The sequence below is a fragment of the Balaenoptera physalus genome, assembly GCF_965194825.1.
Source record: "Balaenoptera physalus genome assembly, chromosome: 9".
Taxonomy (NCBI): Eukaryota; Metazoa; Chordata; class Mammalia; order Artiodactyla; family Balaenopteridae; genus Balaenoptera; species Balaenoptera physalus.
In genome coordinates, this window is record NC_138888.1 from 35,216,815 (window position 1) to 35,237,006 (window position 20,192).

Sequence of the window (20,192 nt, forward strand, 5' to 3'; positions counted from 1 at the left end):
TCCTTTTTGAACTAGGGGTCTAGTAGTCTGGAGAGATCTGTTTCATTGCTTGTTCTTTCAGGGGATTTCTCTTGTTCTTTTAATTGGGAGTAGCAGCTCTCCTTTTCTGAGCAAAGTTGTGACTAGCCAGTAATCGCTTCCTTTGTCAATGGCATTTGATTAGACAGTTACTAAAAATATAACGCTGTCTCCTGAAGGTGATAAATCTAACATTTCTGGTAGAAGATATAGGTGGGGTAGCAACACCCTGGGATGGGGCAGGACGGGGAGAATACAGATCAGTTTCTTTGTCCTTCAAATTATACTCCCTAAATGGCCTCTCTTAGCCCTGCTTTCCTGCTAGAACTTCCTAACAGAAGTGACTCAGGGTGGCCCTCTTGTGGTGGACAGGCATTCCCAAGGCCCTTTTCTGGAATGAAATCAGAGGTAGCCCTAGAATGGTTCCTGTATTACTTAGCTTTTGTTGTCATCATTATCAACATCTCCCAAGTAAAGAATCTGGAAATAATATAGTGAGATGCTAAAAACAAATTTGAAAACCATAGGGAAGATCTGTCTCTAGTCTTAAATAGCTCACGTTTTTAAAATGTTTTATTGTTTTGTTTCTTCAAACTATAGACCAGTACTTTAAAAAATAAAATAAAACAGATAGTTTGAAACTGTTTCTTTTGAATATTTCTGTCATCTGGAAATGCCTGTACATAAGCCCCATGACAGATTTGCTTGGCTAAAAAATCTGTTGACATGTCACCATCCCTCAGAATAGAAGAGACAGCCAGCATCCCATGATTCTAGGGAAAAACATCCAGCAGTGGGAAAACAGCACATTAGCTGAAACACAACAACCTAAGCATGTAACTTCCATGGATAATAAATACTTTGTGTGTGACTCTCTTAATTTTATAATCTAAAACAGATTCTAATAAGTGTAAACATATTTCTTTTACTAACACAGAGTCCGAACTCTGTCATTCTAGGACTCAAATAACACAGGACCAAATTTGACAGACTCAGCTGTAGAACTTCATAAAAATTAAGAAAACTGGGCCTCACCACTGGATGGTCTAGTTCAGAAAGTGGAGGAAAGTTCCAGCTTTAGGAACTTTTTTTTTTTTTTTAATATTTATTTATTTATTTTTGGCTGTGTTGGGTCTTCTGTGCGAGTTGGGTTTCTGTGCAAGGGCTTTCTCTAGTTGCGGCAAGCGGGGGCCACTCTTCATCGCGGTGCGCAGGCCTCTCACTGTCGCGGCCTCTCCCGTTGCGGAGCACAAGCTCCAGAAGCGCAGGCTCAGTAGTTGTGGCTCACGGGCCTAGTTGCTCCGCGGCATGTGGGATCTTCCCAGACCAGGGCTCGAACCCGTGTCCCCTGCATTGGCAGGCAGATTCTCAACCACTGCGCCACCAGGGAAGCCCCAGCTTTAGGAACTTTTAAATAATTCTTTGAGTGATTGCAGTGTGCAGCAAGGCCTGAGAGTAACACAACACAGAACTGTGGTCCCCTTGGTGCAATGCTATGGAGACTACCAGGAGAAGCACTCCGCATTTGTTTATAAATTTGTTTCAAGGAATACTCGGGAAGTGGACAGTCATGCTGCAGGTCACATTTCAGGGATCTTCAGAGTTGGTGGAACTTCTTGAGGACAAAGATTTGTCTTTTTCTTCCAGTCCTCAGGATCTAACACTACACCTGGCCCAGAGCTGGTGCTCACAAATATTTGTTAAGTGGAATGTTAATTGGAATGCCCAAGACCTCTCCCTAAGAATGGAAGATCGTTTAATGCTCAAGAGAGTTCTGCTAAACAACTGAGATGTATTGTAAAGCTCTTTGAAAAGTGTAAAGGGCAGACATTATTCTAGAAGGAAGGATTATTTTAAATGCCACATGTAATAGCTTCTTTTTTTTGGCTGTGTTGGGTCTTCGTTGCTGCACGGGCTTTCTCTAGTTGCAGCGAGCAGGGGCTACTCTTTGTTGCGGTGCGCGGGCTTCTCTGCAGTGGCTTCTCGTTGTGGAGCACGGGCCCCAGAACGCGCAGGCTTCAGTAGTTGTGGTGTGCAGGCTCAGTAGTTGTGGCTCACGGGCTCTAGAGCGCAGGCTCAGTAGTTGTGGCACACGGGCTTAGTTGCTCCGCGGCATGTGGGATCTTCCCGGACCAGGGATCAAACCCGTGTCCCCTGCAGTGGCAGGCGATTCTTAACCACTGTGCCACCAGCGAAGTCCCCTAGCTTCTAAATTATAATATGCTATAAGAATGAGTTAAGTTTTTCAAAGTCACCTCTTTTCCAATTTTTTCCATATCGTTTATAATGAAAATAGAAATACGATACCCCTTTAACTGGTAAATATGTTTAAAGAGTAAAAGAAGAAGGGGCTGAAAAACTATACAAGCAAGAAATCAGAAGCCACCCAGTATAAAGAGATTAAATAAGTAACTGCTTCGTGGTGCTTCAAGATCATCCTTCAGACAGAAAACTGGAAATTAAATGTGCAGTGGTATAGTAAAGGCAAAGTTGGTGCATTTATCCCTAGATTTTCTTCCATCACTAAGTTAAAATTCTTTTGTCTTCGTATTCTGACTGAGGATTTACATTATTGAAGGATACAAACCTCTTTAAATAAATAGCCATGAAGATAAATACTCTTGTTATATGACTCCTATGTTATACTTGGAAGATGAAGTATTAGCTCCCTCATTTGGGACTTAGAAGAGAACTGAATTTAAGATTTGATAAAGCCAGAAATAAATGTCTCACGCCCCAAACTCTTATCCCTGGGTTCTATTCCCTTCCTTGAGCCCCTTGGAATTTTAAACTTTAAGGCACTCCTTCAGGAATTAGAAGACCTGGATTCTATTCCTGGCATTGCTAGTTAGTGCCTTTGTGACCTTGAGCAAATGGCTTAACATCAGGGCCTCTTTCCTCAGCTGTAAAATGAGAAGCTTGGCTAGATGATTTCAGGGGTTCTTTCTGGCTCTAAAATTCTGTAAGTCTGGAAACACCTGCTAGTGACATTTATGCACTCATTGCTCTTTCCCCCTTTGCAAAATGTTTTAGTTTGTGGCTTGATAGCATCATTTATATAGATCTTTTCAAACCCTTTCCAAGATTTTCTTTTTTTGTTTCTTGATAGCAGCTCATGTTTCTACATTTACTTTACATTAAGAATTGTTACATGCATTTCTTTACATATTTGTTATACACTGAAATAGGATTAGTATGACATCAGATATGAATGATTCGTCCAAATTCTCTCTAATATATAGAGCAATAATTTGAGTCACTTTCATATTTGAAAGTTTAAATATTTAAATGGATTAAAAGTGACCTGGATTGTGCAACAAATTGCATTTTTTTCCATAAGGTTTTCAGCCATTTGACACCTGCTTGAAAATGTCAGGCGCTTCAAGATGTCTGAATATCACTATAGGGCTGGGTATACCAGCATCTGTTTTCAAAATCCATTCGTTTTATGTACATAACAGCAGGAACTTTTCTTAAAACAAAGCTTTCTTAGAAGTTTTTAGTGGAAAGGTTCAGAAATACCTGAGCTGAGTATTTATTGCCTTTGTATGCTGTCATCTAATTGCATTGCTTTATTTCTCTGGGGTATGAAATATAGCATGGAAATTTAAGCTAATATACATAAAAAATTATTCAACAGAAAGGGTTGGTAAGTACTACAATTAATGGTAGACTTGGGTGAAATTCTGTCAGAGTTTTTCGTCCCTAGTTTTTTATTCTATGTTTGATATAATTTAAGGTCAAGTTTACCATGACAAGAAGCAGATGAAGCACCTGCAATAAATAATTACTGGGACATCCATGAAAAAGGGCATTGAAACAGGTGCTATTGAGGGATAATATAGAGGATAGCACAACATAATTCCTACTGCAATTAGCTACAGATTATCTGAAGTTCTGATAGGGTGTAGGAAACAGTCTCAATTTGATTTACCAATGACACGTGGAAATTAAGAGGTCTGGAGTGGAAGAGAGGTCCGGAGTGTCCTGATAAGGGCAAAGGCAGAATGAACTAACATTTCTTAAGTGCCTGGCACTGTAAGTACCCCCTCATACTCGTACAACATCCTTACAAAGTAAATATAATTATCCGCTTACAGAAGTAACAAACTCGAAGTTCACACAGATAAGTAGTGGCAGTAATTTGAAACCAATATCTCTGTGACAAAATTCCAAGGTCTTCAGTTAGAGAAACCGGTTCCAAGACCTACTTCTCTGCGTGGTCAAGTTCCTGTGAATTATGGCAAGATACTCTGCCTCTTTGAACCTTGGTTTTATCAGTAAACTTGGGTTAATATCTACAGACACATTTTCTGTGAGAGTGAGCGAAGATAAAGATACATTAGATGTTAGAAGTACTTAGCACAGAGCCTTGCAGAGAGCAGTCTCTCCATGAGTCATCACTATTATTACTCTAACTATTATTGTTGTTGTTATTGCTTTTGAGATTTGGGGGCAGAGGGGGTGGGTTGCTTTTTTTTTTTTTTTTTGGCTTTTGAGATTTTGATGCCAGGCTTTCAAAACACAGAGTACGATTTCATTCAATTGTCCTACATGTACTAAAGTCCTACTATGAGTAGGTTATTCTTAGTAAACTTTTTAACTCCCCATGAAATATTTATCTGGAATCTGGAAGCAGGCAAAAATAATGTGAGAGGGATTATGTAATGCTTTAATGACCACACAGACTTGAGACTTGAGGATAAGCCCTTATTATTTAAACTTTTATGTAGCTTATTTGCTGAATTAGGCTGCAGCACACCTTCATTGAAAACAAGTACATGGGTATCTCATTGGTTTTTTCCTTACCACAATAAGTATCATCCTTTCCCATGGGCTCTGATTTCCTCTAGCAGAAAGACATCACCATCACTATAGATATAAGCAGCAAGCTGCCATAGGATCACAAAGAACTAGAAGGCTGGTCTTCATATATGCCATTTCTACTTTATTTCAAGACAGAAGTTTGATACCTTTTCACAAATCTTTTGAGATTATATACATAAAATTTCTGCACATATTGTTCTGCCACATCCAGACACCAACTTCCAAAGGCACCGAAAAGTACATTTTGAAAAGGGGAGAGAGGTAGGCAAAGAGATGATTCTTGGCTGTAAAAAAGGAGTTAACTTTTCCAAATAAATGGAATGTAAAATTGGCCATTGTCATTGTGTGATATTAACACCAGCTCTTTTGGCAAGTTTGGAAATACTGGGCTCCCTTATAAAAGTTAAAAATGTCCTGGACCTGGAGTTGTTTACCCAGAGTGGGAGCTGCTCTAAAGTTACAGAGCTCTGGTTGGAAGAGATAGCTTGAAGGCCGCCTCCGAGAAACTGACGTCACACTAGCCTCAGCTGCTGCTGTGACATGAGCGGAGCAGCTTTTTGATTTGTGAAATGGTGGAGGTTTCAAAGGGACTTGTCAGTATCTCTCTGTTGAATGGTTGGACTTATTTTGCATTCCCATTTTGTGCAAAGAAGCAAGATTCACCGTGCTGAGACTTTTCTCTTTAAAACAACCGGCTGTCCTCCCATTGCTAGATTGACCAGTGGTCGGACATCCATAGGATTTCTCCCCAGAGCAAAAAGGTATGTTTCTTTCTGGCAGTTTGAAAGCAAGTGACTAATTGTGGTAAAACATAGAGGGGCCGCTGTTGACATATTTGAAACTGTAGATACTGTTTAAGTGGAGGGTGATTTCAACATCTGCCTGATTCAGTGTCTGTGCCTTGGCTTAAAAACAGTGGGGCAGGGTGCGTAACGGATTTTACTGACTCCCAGGGAAGAGAAGGTCCAGCTGCTGTGAGTGGATTTCCTGACTCCGGACTGATGGTACCATCTGCTCTCTGAGACTGTGTTTTTGAAACACTGCTTCTCAGTACTTTGAACACCACTTTCCCTACCATAAGATTTCACTAAATTTATTTTTTAGAACACTATTTTCATTAGGATGAAGACTTTTTAACATTTGCAGAGTAAAGTTCACAACCATTGAAATTGCTGGTATTTGAAAATTGCAGTGAAAAATAAATCAGTGAAATTTCATCCAAGATGATGGTTTGCTCACTGCATGATAAGTGTTTCTGTGATTTGAGTTGAAGTGCATGCCATTCATAATGGGTTAATCTGCAATTAGGAGGGAACCTTACCACTACAGCTTCTACTGTTTAAGCTGGTTAAGTTTAGGTGTTTGTTTATCCAAGCCAAATGCGTCTTTCAAAGCTTTTATGAGCTAAGAGAAGTAAAATCAGTGCTCCTGTATGTTGGATATTTTCTAGTTTGAATATATAACTGGAGAGAAAACAAGGAGAAGATAATAAAATGAAAAGGCAAAATTGATTTCTTCAGAATTGCACGTGGTAGTATCCCTTTGACCCTATTGGAACATGAGGAACGATGCTGAAATAGCAAGAAATAGCAATTTTTTAAAATTCCCTTTTGCTTTGTAACAAAATCAAGTCATAGTTTTCTTTGGAAAAATGCATTCACCAGTGAACAGTAGGGGAGGAATAAGGTCTTATAATCAGTTGAAATGATGCAAGTGATTCATGATAGCCTAGAGAAAGGGCTAGAGAATCTTGGAGGCAAATGGTGCATAACTTTGATGGTTATAGACGTGGGAATTCCTAATTCTTCAAAGTTAAGAGGAAGCAAAGCATCTCCAAGGCAAATGATGGTTCTAGAAATTGTAAGATTGACAGTACCTACTGTGTGTGGCATTCCTATTGGAATAGGTAACCTCCTACAAATGAAAATTTTTCAATTATATGAAAAGCAGTATGTTTATCAAAAGGAAATCAGAGAGCAAGAAACAAACACTCTGAACAAAACTCTCAGAAGAGAGAAGTTGCAATCGAGTCAACTCCCCTAACGCTGTTTCATTTGTTTGGCTAAAGTCCAGTTTTCAATAGGGGAGATGAAGGTTGCAATGGTAACAACCAAGGTGTAGTAAGAAGGGAGCACCTCTCAGACGAAGAAGTGTTACCATGACCTACTTGAGGCTAACATGGGAAATAGAAATGATTTTTTGTGAAACTGCTGTGTTACTCTTAAATTTTGCTTCCTAGTAGGGCCGGAAGGTTAGCAGACCTATTTTCCTCCCATCACCATACTTACGCAACCCACTCACAACCCTTCCACAATTCTGGCTTCCGGCCTTGGGGAGGGGGAAGTAGGTTAAAATGGATTATGTAATGCTTGCTTAGAGTTGTTGGGGGAAGAACGTGTGCATGACTAAGTAGTGCAGCTCCCTCTGTCCTTCTACATTTGCTCTAATCAAATTTTATTCTGAATGAAATTCTGGAGGGAGTGAAATGAAATGGAGAGTGAAGGGTGCAGATCGCAGAAATTCTTCCTTATCTCCCACAGAGATACCAATATCTGTGGGCGAAAACAAGTGACAACTAGGAACAAAGAGAACTTTTATATTTGCCTCAGCAGAAAGCACTGAAATTGAGTTTTTGAATCGGCTGAGCCATTTTACCCCATAACTTTTCATTACAGAACGTTATGTCCCTACAAAATTGCTCTATTAGTTGGATTTTTTTTAACATTTAGGGAGAATTATAACAAAAGAAGTTTCATATAAGATTTGTCTATTCAAATTTTTGCTAACAATAAAAAAATTTCCTAAATATTTAACCTGCCTTGTATTCTTAAAATACTTGAAAAATACTGAGGGCAAAGGAAAACTGTTAAAAATATGAGTTCACACAATTACACTTGCTTCTATGAATTTTCTAATTAAATCAAAATCAAAATCAGTTTTATTCTAGAGGAAGATAAATAAAAGGAAGGCGGGTAGGGGGAACACAAAACGGGAGGGAGACAAGGACAGAAGGAAGAAACCAAGAAACAGGCATTTATTGAGCGTCCATTATGATCCAAAACAGTGTTAGTCACTTTGATTAAGCATTCTCTTTCATGCACATTTAATTCTCCCAAAACTCTATGGACCCCACTTTATTTTTAGAGGAGAAAGCAGTATAGTCAGCCGTATTACATTTGACATTTATGACAAGACATAAATACTAGGAAGGGGAAATAAACCCTCCCACAGAAATTGGCACAGATATTGCCCTACAGGAATTTTCTTTCCAAGGCTTGTTTTTTATCCATAACCATTACATTTTAAGGCACTAGATAGTGCTCTGGTCCTGGAAAGGGGAAGCTCTGTAGATTGGCCCTTCTCCGTATTAAGTGATGAATTTGGCTCTTTGCAATTAAGTGCAGGATTCTGTCTGCTTCGGGAACATTACCTGGGTTCATGTATAGTCCTGTTACCAGGAGCAAGCCTGATTGAGGGTTTTCCTGGATGATCTTCTTCAGGTAGGTAAAAAAGAAAAGGGTCTGGTGCCCTTTCACCCTGACCTGGAAGCGGTTCAAGAAGAGCTAGAAATAAAAAGAAAAATTGGAGCCATTTGCTACATAATTGTAGGAGAAACTTCATGATGATTTCTGAACATTTACAGTGTTTAAAGACGGAATGAAACATGGAGTATCATAGGAACTCTTCTCCAGGTAGCTTGAAATTAGTCTGCTCTCTTTCTGTAACACCCTTGGTTAAATCTGCAACTACCTCTTGATGTCTTAAACCACTTCACTCTTCCTAAGAAGTTTCAATGTTAAATACCTGCTAGTCAGCAAGATAGTTTCAGCTCACAGTTAATTACATATAGTTTAAAGCAGTCTGCAGTCTCTGAAAATTAGCACTGTCTGCATTTCCTGTGAATAGTTATTAGATGAACCTAGAAATTAATAGGTAATCAAGATCAATAACAGATTCACCAAAACACAAAATTCTGTACATTCTTTACTATCTTCATTTTGTTATGTCTCCATCAACAGATTTATTTTGGGGCAACTTGCATTTGCTGTGGCAGGTACTTGTGGTCACTGTCTCACAGGATTGGAGGGTAGCAAAAGGAAGGAAGGATGACAGAGAGGATGGAAAGTGAGATTAGAAAAAGGGCATGGCTGAGTGGATAAAATGAGACGTGATAGTGTTTTTAATGGCTAAATCTGAAATTACTTGTTTTTCTTGGCTGAATTAGTCATAGTTTTGTGAGTGCCAAAGAAATAGGTAAGAATGATCAAAGTATCTGTAGCAAAATTTTTGAGAGAAGAGTAACTATATAGATCCCAATATTATTAGGGTGTTTTTGAGGGTGGAGCCCTGCATATAGCACTGACATTTTAAAATCCTTATTAGTCTATTATAATTCATTAATAGATTGCAGCTCAAAAATACATGTTTGGAACAGTTTACCACTTGGATATGCATGTTCAGAGCAGTCTGACAGAAATCGAATGTCTTCAATGTTTATCTTATATTTGGGATATAAAATATGCGGCCGTCTTCTATGACTGCAGAATGGGGCTTGCTTCCTGGTTATGTGGGCTTCATTAGACAATGCTAGCACCCAGGCAGCTACTGAGTCTCGAGAACTTTGCTCAAAATTAGCATCAGCTGCCACCTGGTAAGTTAAGGCATTTTGGTCATGGCCAAATTAGCTTTTTTTTGGCCAACTCTTTAGCTTTTTAAAAGCTGAAGAGTTAAGACTTCTTATAGGCGTGATTATCTTAGAAGGAGATCCAAACATTTTAAATGTGCTTTTCTACCCATTAAAAAATGTATCTGACTTTAGTAATAAAAATATTCTCAGTGGAAGTCAGCACAAGATTTTTTTAAAGCAAAAAATAGGGGAAATTTTATATTTCTCAAACCAATTTGCAGTCCATATGTCATTTAATCTTCGTAATAACCCTGTGGATATCCCCCATTTTAATATAAATAAACTAAATCTCAGAAATTTTAGGTGGTTTATAACAGAGTTACCAATCAGGTATTTTAAAGTTCATCTTCAGATCCTGAATACACATGCCCTAAATGCTAGAAATCTACTTATTTCAGTCACTCCTTAATATGATCAAGAATTTCCCTGCAAACTGATGAAACCATTTTTTTTCATTTCTCTGTATTCAGTATCAGAACATAGGTTCTGATATATAGTCTATTAGAAGGAAAAAAGAGCATGGATAAGTTTTAACATACGGCTTTCAGGATAATTTTGCTGCTTTTACATTTTACTTGATGAAATAAAATAATGACAATATTTTTTTATGCTTTAGTTTGGTTTCTTGCTGATACATCAGTCCCAGACTTACTACCAACATTGGGGTCTTATTGATACAGTAATCACGTTTGCCACAAGCTTGAACTCTGAGTGTAAAATTGAGATTGTAGCCCAATACCGTCTCAGGACTTTAAGTCACAGAAATGTATAATCTGGTTGCATCAGAACAGAAGGAGTAATTCTATTGCAGCAGAATCTACCACAGTTGTGTAGATGTGACCACACAGTTGAATTTCATACTTCCACTCTTAGATATTCATGAAAAATTCTATGTTTAGATTAGGTGGTTAGTTAAAGGAATACTTATATCTCACACATGCATTTAACCATCCTGCCCACTGTAATGTTACTGTCTGGTCTCAGAAAGGGGAAGAAAAAAAGTTTGGATGATACTTTTTTCTTTGTGTTAGTTTCTCCTTAGGCAGATATTTTTGTCATCTCTTCTTTTGAGTCCAATTTTCCTAAAGTTTGTTTATGTCAATGGCTCTTGACAAACTGATAAAATGTTTCCAGAAAGCACATGGATTTGGAACTCTCTCTTGTTATGTTTATATTAGGCTTTATTTTAAAGGCAAGTGAGACTGCTTCAAATAAAACAACTCCAAGCTTCCAAGAAACAGTTAAGAGAAGGCAGAGACGGGCAGAAACACCCCTTCACGAACACTCATACGGTTGCCATGGACCTACATAAGCAGTGGGAGAACACAGAGACTAACTGGCGCAAGGAAAAGATGGAATTACTGGACCAGTTTGACAATGAAAGAAAGGAATGGGAAAGTCAATGGAAGATCATGCAGAAGAAGATAGAAGAGGTACAAGTTGATTTGTTTTGAATGCACTGGAAACTTAAAACTCAGAATGAAAATTCTGTTGGTTTGTTTTGTATTGGAAACTATTTTTACTTTCCAATTCCACCTAAAAGATGCATGTCTCAGTGATATTTACTAGACCCAAAATAGCATAACCTAACCCAATGGTACCGTAGAGACTATGCTCATTTTATAGCTTTGCATGCAAATTAGAACTTGAAATGTCTTTCTAAAGTGTATCAATTTATTATTTTCTGAGTAGAGTGCCGTGGTATCGAAAGTGAGGTATGTATTTTGCATGAGTTTTCAAATTCCAGGCACAGGATGAAAACAGAAGAAAAACATAATTAGTGGAACATATTTTAGTAAAATTATAATTGGGCATTAAAATACAGATCTTTTCTGAGATGACTTATGAATAATGTCTACTAAAGGCAGTTATGTATTAGATAATTCAGTATAATCAAAAAGAGTGTCATATATCAAAAAGAAAATGGAGGTGGACATGGTATTTATCCTGGCAAGGTGTGGCCCATTTATTGGCACATTTATTTGGAAAGAGTTTATAAAAAATGACATGCCGAGACTGATACAAATAATAATTTTATTCCTTCACCCTGTTTGGCCCAGAATATTTCCTTTAAGTATCTGCATTGATGTATAGTCAAGCTTGTTCCAACTGAAAATTATTTATACTTATCTTGCTTTCTTGTAACATTCCCTGCTGTTGACTTATATGGTTTTGTGCACATTGCCAAGGCAGTTATTTTAACAGACTCCTTGGCCTTTATTCACAGACAATCAAAGCTGGTGCTTTATGTGTTTATAGTGCAAATATTTTTCTTATTAACAACCCTATAATTGGTTATGAATAAAATACAAATTGGCATGCTAAAAGGAAAAATAAAAAAGAATAACCATGTGACTATTCTAAAATAGAGCTGAGAAGGCAGGCATGTAGTATACGATTACAGATTGAAAGGAGAATTTACTTCTCATCCTTCTATAGTTTGGAAAATGCGTTTTGCTTGCTCTCTTAACTTCTCCACCCAGAGGCTCAGATTGGATCAACAGGGAGATGGCTAGGTCAAATCAAAATCCACCACTCCAATTCGAAACCTGAACTCATTGGCTTCCAAAGGTTTGAAAGGTCCAGTTAGTAACAATCTCAGATAATTCTAGCATCCAAGCAAAATAATTAAGGGAATCAGGATTAGTCTAGCCAGTTGTTTAAGCCATGTAGCTAAGATATTCTGCTGTCTGGTTAAATTTGTTATTGTCAAATAATTATTCTGACAGCTCTGTAGATTCCATCTATGGAAAATATTAGCCTTATCAATTAGCAGGCATTAAAAATACTTTAAACAGAGGTGATAGTCCATAAAAATACTTACAGTCCATAAAAATACTGACTGGAATATTTTTTCTTTATCTTGGATAGTGGCTGTGGTGCTATTTATGTCATTCTGCCTGCAGTATACAACACCATACCTGGGAATATGTTTAGATAATGTGCTTACCCAAACTACCCACCCAGAGATGATACTGAATACTGGCATTCATGCTCCCCTTTTCATACTAATATAGTTGTCCCTCAGTATACGTGGGAGATTGGTTCCAGGAGCCCCCGTGGATACCAAAATTCATGGATGCTCTCAAGTTCCTTATATAAAATGGATGTATTTTATACACATGTATTTTATATGTATGTATGTATTTTTTCCCACTCCCAGCTTTGTACCTGTAAGAATGTACCTTCTTAGAGGCTACAAAGCTGGGAGTAGAAAACAGGAGGAAATTGTCCTCACATGTCACAGAAAATCAAGACAATATTTTTAACTAAAATTAAAAATCAACACTTGGAAAAAATGTAACATGACACAAGCATAATAGACTGTATTTCTTTCATATTTATCACTAAGCTCTGTGTATTAAATCAGACACAACTTATTAAGCCATATATTAGAAAATAATACATTTATTATTATTGCATGCATATAACTTCTGTGATTCCAAGTAAAAATGTCATTAGTGAGAGGATCAGTGTTGAGTATTAAGATGCTAATGATTCTTTGTTCAGCGACTATCCGCAATCATTGCATTTGCTATTACAAAACGAAGATGTACGTACTTGGATCTTTGAAACCTGGACTAATCCAGATAGATACCCTTAATAGAGTTAATAGATGCCTGGCCATTTTTTTTTATCACATTGCCATCTTTCCTGATTGTCTCCTTTGTTTGAATGATCAGATAACCATTGAAAAGAGCTGGGTACCAAGTAACACAGATTTCCTTTTACAAAATAAATGGTTTTCCATCAATAATATAATGATATTTGTTTATTCATACTTCACCTAAGTCCCCCAGAGAATTTAAGATGTCAAATAAAATTATATGTAAGGTAAAGTATTCCAAAACTAGAAGAGAAAGATGAGATGAAGACAAGAGGAAGGATCCTTTGTGAAATGCATGCAGCAAATCTATCTTACTAGTAAGTAACAAAAAATGATCAAATGTATATTTCTCAGTATTCAGAAAACAAAAGCAAACCTATTTCCCAGAAATAGTACTTTCGTCCCTGATTTTGCAACTAAAGCAATTTTGTTTCCACCCATGACTCCTCTAACAGAAGACAGTGCTACCAATAGCATCCTTAGATTTAGCATGGTGTTTTGAGGGTTGCTTCTTATAATGTCCCTCAAAGTCAGCCAAAATTATAATGGCCACAACTGTTCAGTACAGATAATTTTACAGGGGCCAAAACAGTTGATTCATGGCTGCAATTTGATGCTATCCTGACTTCATCCAACTACAGATTTACAAGTATTTAGGGCATAAATGCATGGCATATCCTTCAGGCATTAACTATGTTATAGTGCTTCACTCATCTGAGATTTGGGTAAATATTGGGCAGCAGTAAATCTGTTATTCTTTTTTTTTTTTTTTAACATCTTTACTGGAGTATAATTGCTTCACAGTGGTATGTTAGTTTCTCCTGTATAACAAAGTGAATCAGCTATACGTATACATATATCCCCATATCTCCTCCCTCTTGTATCTCCCTCCCACTCTCCCTATCCCACCCCTCTAGGTGGACACAAAGCACCGAGCTGATCTCCCTATGCTACGCGGCTGCTTCCCACTAGCTATCTATTTTACATTTGGTAGTGTATATGTGTCCATGCCACTCTATCACTTTGTCCCAGCTTACCCTTCCCCCTCCCTGTGTCCTCAAGTCCATTCTCTACGTCTGTGTCTTTATTCTGGTCCTGCCCCTAGGTTCTCCAGAACAATTTTTTTTTTTTTAGATTCCATATATATCTGTTAGTCTACGGTATTTGTTTTTCTCTTTCTGACTTACTTCACTCTGTATGACAGTCTCTTGGTCCATACACCTCACTACAAAAGACTCAATTTCATTTCTTTTTATGGCTGAGTAATATTCCATTGTATATATGTGCCACATATTCTTTATCCATTCATCTGTTGATGGACCCTTAGGTTGCTTCCATGTCCTGGCTATTGTAAATAGAGCTGCAATGAACATTGTGGGGCATGACTCTTTTTGAATTATGGTTTTCTCAGGGTATATGCACAGTAGTGGGATTGCTGGGTCGTATGATACTTCTATTTTTAGTTTTTTAAGGAGACTCCATACTGTTCTCCATAGTGGCTGAATTAATTTACATTCCCACCAACAGTGCAAGAGGGTTCCCTTTTCTCCACACCCTCTCCAGCATTTATTGTTTGTAGATTTTTTGATGATGGCCATTCTGACTGGTGTGAGGTGATAACCTCATTGTAGTTTTGATTTGCATTTCTCTAATGATTAGTGATTTTGAGCATCCTTTCATGTCTTTGTTGGCAATCTGTGTATCTTCTTTGGAGAAATGTCTATTTAGGTCTTCTGCCCGTTTGTGGATTGGGTTGTTTGTTTTTTTGATATTGAGCTGCATGAGCTGCTTGTAAATTTTGGAGATTAGTCCTTTGCTAGTTGCTTTGTTTGCAAATATTTTCTACCATTCTGAGGGTTGTCTTCTCGTGTCTTTTATGGTTTCCTTTGCTGTGCAAAAGATTTTAGTTTCATTAGGTCCCATTTGTTTATTTTTGTTTTTATTTCCATTTCTCTAGGAGGTGGGTCAAAAAGGATCTGGCTGTGATTTATGTCATAGAGTGTTCTGCCTATGTTTTCCTCTAAGAGTTTGATAGTGTCTGGCCTTACATTTAGGTCTTTAATCCATTTTGAGTTTATTTTTGTGTACAGTGTTAGGGAGTGTTCTAATTTCATCCTTTTACATGTAGCTGTCCAGTTTTCCCAGCACCACTTATTGAAGAGGCTGTCTTTTCTCCATTGTATATTCTTGCCTCCTTTATCAAACATAACGTGACCATATGTGTGTGGGTTTACCTCTGGGCTTTCTATCCTGTTCCATTGATTTATATTTCTGTTTTTGTGCCAGTACCAAACTGTCTTGATTACTGTAGCTTTGTAATATAGTCTGAAGTCAGGGAGCCTGATTCCTCCAGCTCCATTTTTCTTTCTCAAGATTGCTTTGGCTATTCGGGGTCTTTTGTGTTTCCATACAAATTGTGAAATTTTTTGTTCTAGTTCCATGAAAAATACCATTGGTAGTTTGAGAGTAGTTTGATTGCATTGAATCTGTAGATTGCTTTGGGTAGTATAGTCATTTTCACAATGTTAATTGTTCCAATCCAAGTACATGGTATATCTCTCCATCTGTTTGCATCATCTTTAATTTCTTTCATCAGTGTCTTATAGTTTTCTGCATACAAGTCTTTTGTCTCCTTAGGTAGGTTTATTTCTAGGTATTTTATTCTTTTTGTTGCAGTGGTAAATGAGAGTGTTTCCTTAATTTCTCTTTCAGATTTTTCATCATTAGTGTGTAGGAATGCAAGAGATTTCTGTGCATTAATTTTGTATCCTGCTACACTACCAAATTCATTGATTAGCTCTGGTAGTTTTCTGGTAGCATCTTTAGGACTCCCTATGTATAGTATCATGTCATCTGCAAACAGTGACAGTTTTACTCTTCTTTTCCGATTTGGACTCCTTTTGTTTTTTTTTTCTTCTCTGATTGCTGTGGCTAAAAGTTCCAAAACTATGTTGAATAATAGTAGTGAGAGTGGGCAACCTTGTTTTGTTCCTGATCTTAGTGGAAATGGTTTCAGTTTTTTACCATTGAGAACAATGTTGGCTGTGGGTTTGTCATATATGGCCTTTATTATGTTGAGGTGAGTTCCCTCTATGCCTACTTTCTGCAGGGCTTTTATCATAAATGGGTGATGAATTTTGTCGAAAGCTTTTTCTACATCTATTGAGATGATCATATGGTTTTTATTCTTCAGTTTGTTAATATGATGTATCACATTGATTGATTTGTGTATATTGAAGAATCCTTGCATTCCTGGGATAAACCCCACTTGATCATGGTGTATGATCCTTTTAATGTGCTGTTGGATTCTGTTTGCTAGTATTTTGTTGAGGATTTTTGCATCTATTTCATCAGTGATATTGACCTGTAGTTTTCTTTCTGTGTGACATCTTTGTCTGGTTTTGGTATCAGGGTGATGGTGGCCTCGTAGAATGAGTTTGGGAGTGTTCCTCCCTCTGCTATATTTTGGAAGAGTTTGAGAAGGATAGGTGCTAGCTCGTCTCTAGATGTTTGATAGAATTCACCTGTGAAGCCATCTGATCCTGGGCTTTTGTTTGTTGGAAGATTTTTAATCACAGTTTCAATTTCAGTGCTTGTGATTGGTCTGTTTATATTTTCTATTTCTTCCTGGTTCAGTCTCGGAAGGTTGTGCTTTTCTAAGAATTTGTCCATTTCTTCCAGGTTGTCCATTTTATTGGCATATAGTTGCTTGTAGTAATCTCTCATGATCCTTCGTATTTCTGCAGTGTCAGTGGTTGCTTCTCCTTTTTCATTTCTAGTTCTATTGATTTGAGTCTTCCCCTTTTTTTCTTGATGAGTCTGGCTAATGGTTTATCAATTTTGTTTGTCTTCTCAAAGAACCAGCTTTTAGTTTTATTGATCTTTTCTATCATTTCCTTCATTTCTTTTTCATCTATTTCTGATCTGATCTTTATGATTTCTTTCCTTCTGCTAACTTTGGAGTTTTTTTGTTCTTCTTTCTCTAATTGCTTTAGGTGTAAGGTTAGGATTTTTATTTGAGATTTCTCTTGTTTCTTGAGGTAGGATTGTATTGCTACAAACTTCATCGTGTTTTCATTGTCATTTGTTTCTAGGTATTTTAAAATTTTCTCTTTGATTTCTTCAGTGATCTCTTGGTTATTTAGTAGTGTATTGTTTAGCCTCCCTGTGTTTGTATTTTTTCCAAATTTTTTCCTGTAATTGATATCTAGGCTCATAGTGTTGTTGTCAGAAAAGATACTTGATATGATTTCAATTTTCTTAAATTTACCAAGGCTTGATTTGTGACCCAAGATATGATCTATCCTGGACAATGTTCCTCGAGCACTTAAGAAGAAAGTGTATTCTGTTGTTTTTGGATGGAATGTCCTATAAATATCAATTAAGTCCATCTTGTTTAATGTATCATTTAAAGCTTGTGTTTCCTTATTTATTTTCATTTTGGATGATCTGTCCATTGGTGAAAGTGGGGTGTTAAAGTCCCCTTCTATGATTGTGTTACTGTCGATTTCCCCTTTTATGGCTGTTAACATTTGCCTTATGTACTGAGGTGCTCCTATTTTGGGTGCATAAATATTTACAATTGCTATATCTTCTTCTTGGATTGATCCTTTGATCATTATGTAGTGTCCTTCTTTGTCTCTTGTAATAGTCTTTATTTTAAAGTCTATTTTGTCTGATATGAGAATTGCCACTCTAGCTATCTTTTGATTTCCATTTACATGGAATATCTTTTTCCATCCCCTCACTTTCAGTCTGTATGTGTCCCTAGGTCTAAAGTGAGTCTCTTGTAAACAGCATATATACGGGTCTTGTTTTTGTATCCATTCTACCATTCTATGTGTTTTCGTGGGAGCATTTAATCCATTTACATTTAAGGTAGTTATCGATATGTATGTTCCTATTACCATTTTCTTAATTGTTTTGGGTTTGTTATTGTAGGTCTTTTCCTTCTCTTGTGTTTCCTGCCTAAAGAAGTTCCTTTAGCATTTGTTGTAAAGCTGGTTTGGTGGTGCTGAATTCTCTTAGCTTTTGCTTGTCTGTAGAGGTTTTAATTTCTCCGTGGAACCTGAATGACATCCTTGCTGGGTAATCTTTTTTTTTTTAAAGAAATTCACGTTCTTTTATTTATTTATTTATTTATTTATTTATTAATTTATGACTGTGTTGAGTCTTCGTTTCTGTGCGAGGGCTTTCTCTAGTTGTGGCAAGTGGGGACCACTCTTCATCGCGGTGCGCGGGCCTCTCACCATCGCGGCCTCTCTTGTTGCGGAGCACAGGCTCCAGACGCGCAGGCTCAGTAATTGTGGCTCACGGGCCCAGTTGCTCCGTGGCATGTGGGATCTTCCCAGACCAGGGCTCGAACCCGTGTCCCCTGCATTGGCAGGCAGATTCTCAACCACTGCGCCACCAGGGAAGCCCCGTTGCTGGGTAATCTTGATTGTAGGTTTTTCCCTTTTATCACTTTAAATATGTCCTGCCACTCCCTTCTGGCTTGCAGAGTTTCTGCTGAAAGATGAGCTGTTAACCTTATGGGGATTCCCTTGTGTGTTATTTGTTGTTTTTTCCTTGCTGCTTTTAATATTTTTTCTTTGTATTTAATTTTTTTTGATAGTTTGATTAATATGTGTCTTGGCATGTTTCTCCTTGGATTTACCCTGTATGGGACCCTCCTCCCTTCCTGGACTTGACTATTTCCTTTCCTATATTAGGGAAGGAATATAGGAAATAATCTCTTCAAATATTTTCTCAGTCCCTTTCTTTTTCTCTTTTTCTTCTGGGGCCTCTACAATTCTTATGTTGGTGCGTTTAATGTTGTCTCAGAGGTCTCTGAGACTGTCCTCAATTCTTTTCATTCTTTTTTCTTTATTCTGCTCTGTGGTAGTTATCTCCACTATTTTACCTTCCAGGTCACTTATCCGTTCTTCTGCCTCAGTTATTCTGCTATTGGTTCCTTATAGAGAATTTTTAATTTCATTTATTGTGTTGTTCATCATTGTTTGTTTGCTCTTTATTTCTTCTAGTCCCTTGTTAAACGTTTCTTATATTTTCTCCATTCTATTTCCAAGATTTTGGATTGTCTTTACTATCATTACTCTGAATTCTTTTTCAGGTAGACTGCCTCTTTCCTCTTCATTTGTTTGTTGTGGTGGGTTTTTACCTTGCTCCTTCATCTGCTGTGTATTTCTCTGTCTTCTCATTTTGCTTAATTTACTGTGTTTGGAGTCTCCTTTTCACAGGCTGCAGGTTCGTAGTTCGCGTTGTGTATTGTGTCTGCCCCCAGTGGGTAAGTTTGGTTCAGTGGGTTGTGTAGGCTTCCTGGTGGAGGCGACTGGTGCCTGTGTTTTGGTGGATGATGCTGGATCTTGTCTTTCTGGTGGGCAGAACCACATCTGGTGGTGTGTTTTGGGGTGTCTGTGAACTTAGTATGATTTTAGGCAGCCTCTCTGCTAATGAGTGGGGTTGTGTTCCTGTCTTGCTAGTTGTTTGGAATGGAGTGTCCAGCACAGTAGCTTGCTGGTTGTTGAGTGGAGCTGGGTCTTAGTGTTGAGATGGAGATCTCTGGGAGAGCTTTCACTGTTTGATATTTCGTGGAGCTGGGAGGTCTCTGGTGGACCAATGCCCTGAACTCAGCTCTCCCACCTCAGAGGTTCAGGCCTGACATCTGGCCAGAGCACCGGGACCCTGTAAGCCACTCGGCTGCTAGTGCTGGAGGGTCTCCTGCAGAGGCGGGGGACGGCTGGGGCTCAACAGCTGGGACAAGGATCTGGGAGCAGAAGTTCTCTGTTATTCTTTGAATAATAGATGTAGTGCAGATATAGGTTGTGACTGTAAAATGTAGAGTCATTTGCTTTAATAGTTCTCTGACTGTCTTTGGAATTTGACAAGCTTTCCCAGAACACAAGCCTGAAGAGAAAGCCAGTAATAGCCTGCAGGTTAAACTGAACTCTCAAGAAGTAATTTGGGGCCCACTTTAGCATAGACTAATAGATGATCAACACCTTAGAGTTCTATTGTATTACCTAAGACAGGGTCACATTTGTTTTAATTAGG

The 20,192-nt window shown here is 37.9% G+C and overlaps 1 protein-coding gene across 5 annotated transcripts in view; it reads left to right on the forward strand.

Moving 5' to 3' along the window:
* Positions 1-20,192, forward strand: part of KIAA0408 — a 35,545-nt gene that overhangs the window by 8,330 nt on the left and 7,023 nt on the right. For 2 of the 5 annotated variants that reach the window (XM_082474651.1, XM_082474648.1), the window contains exon 2: positions 10,711-10,965. In XM_082474651.1, coding sequence (XP_082330777.1) covers positions 10,831-10,965 — 135 coding nt within the window. In that variant the 5' untranslated portion in view covers positions 10,711-10,830. Of the gene's footprint in view, positions 1-5,465; positions 10,966-20,192 lie in introns of those variants that run through there. The other 3 variants (XM_082474649.1, XM_082474650.1, XM_082474647.1) reach the window with 3 other exon arrangements.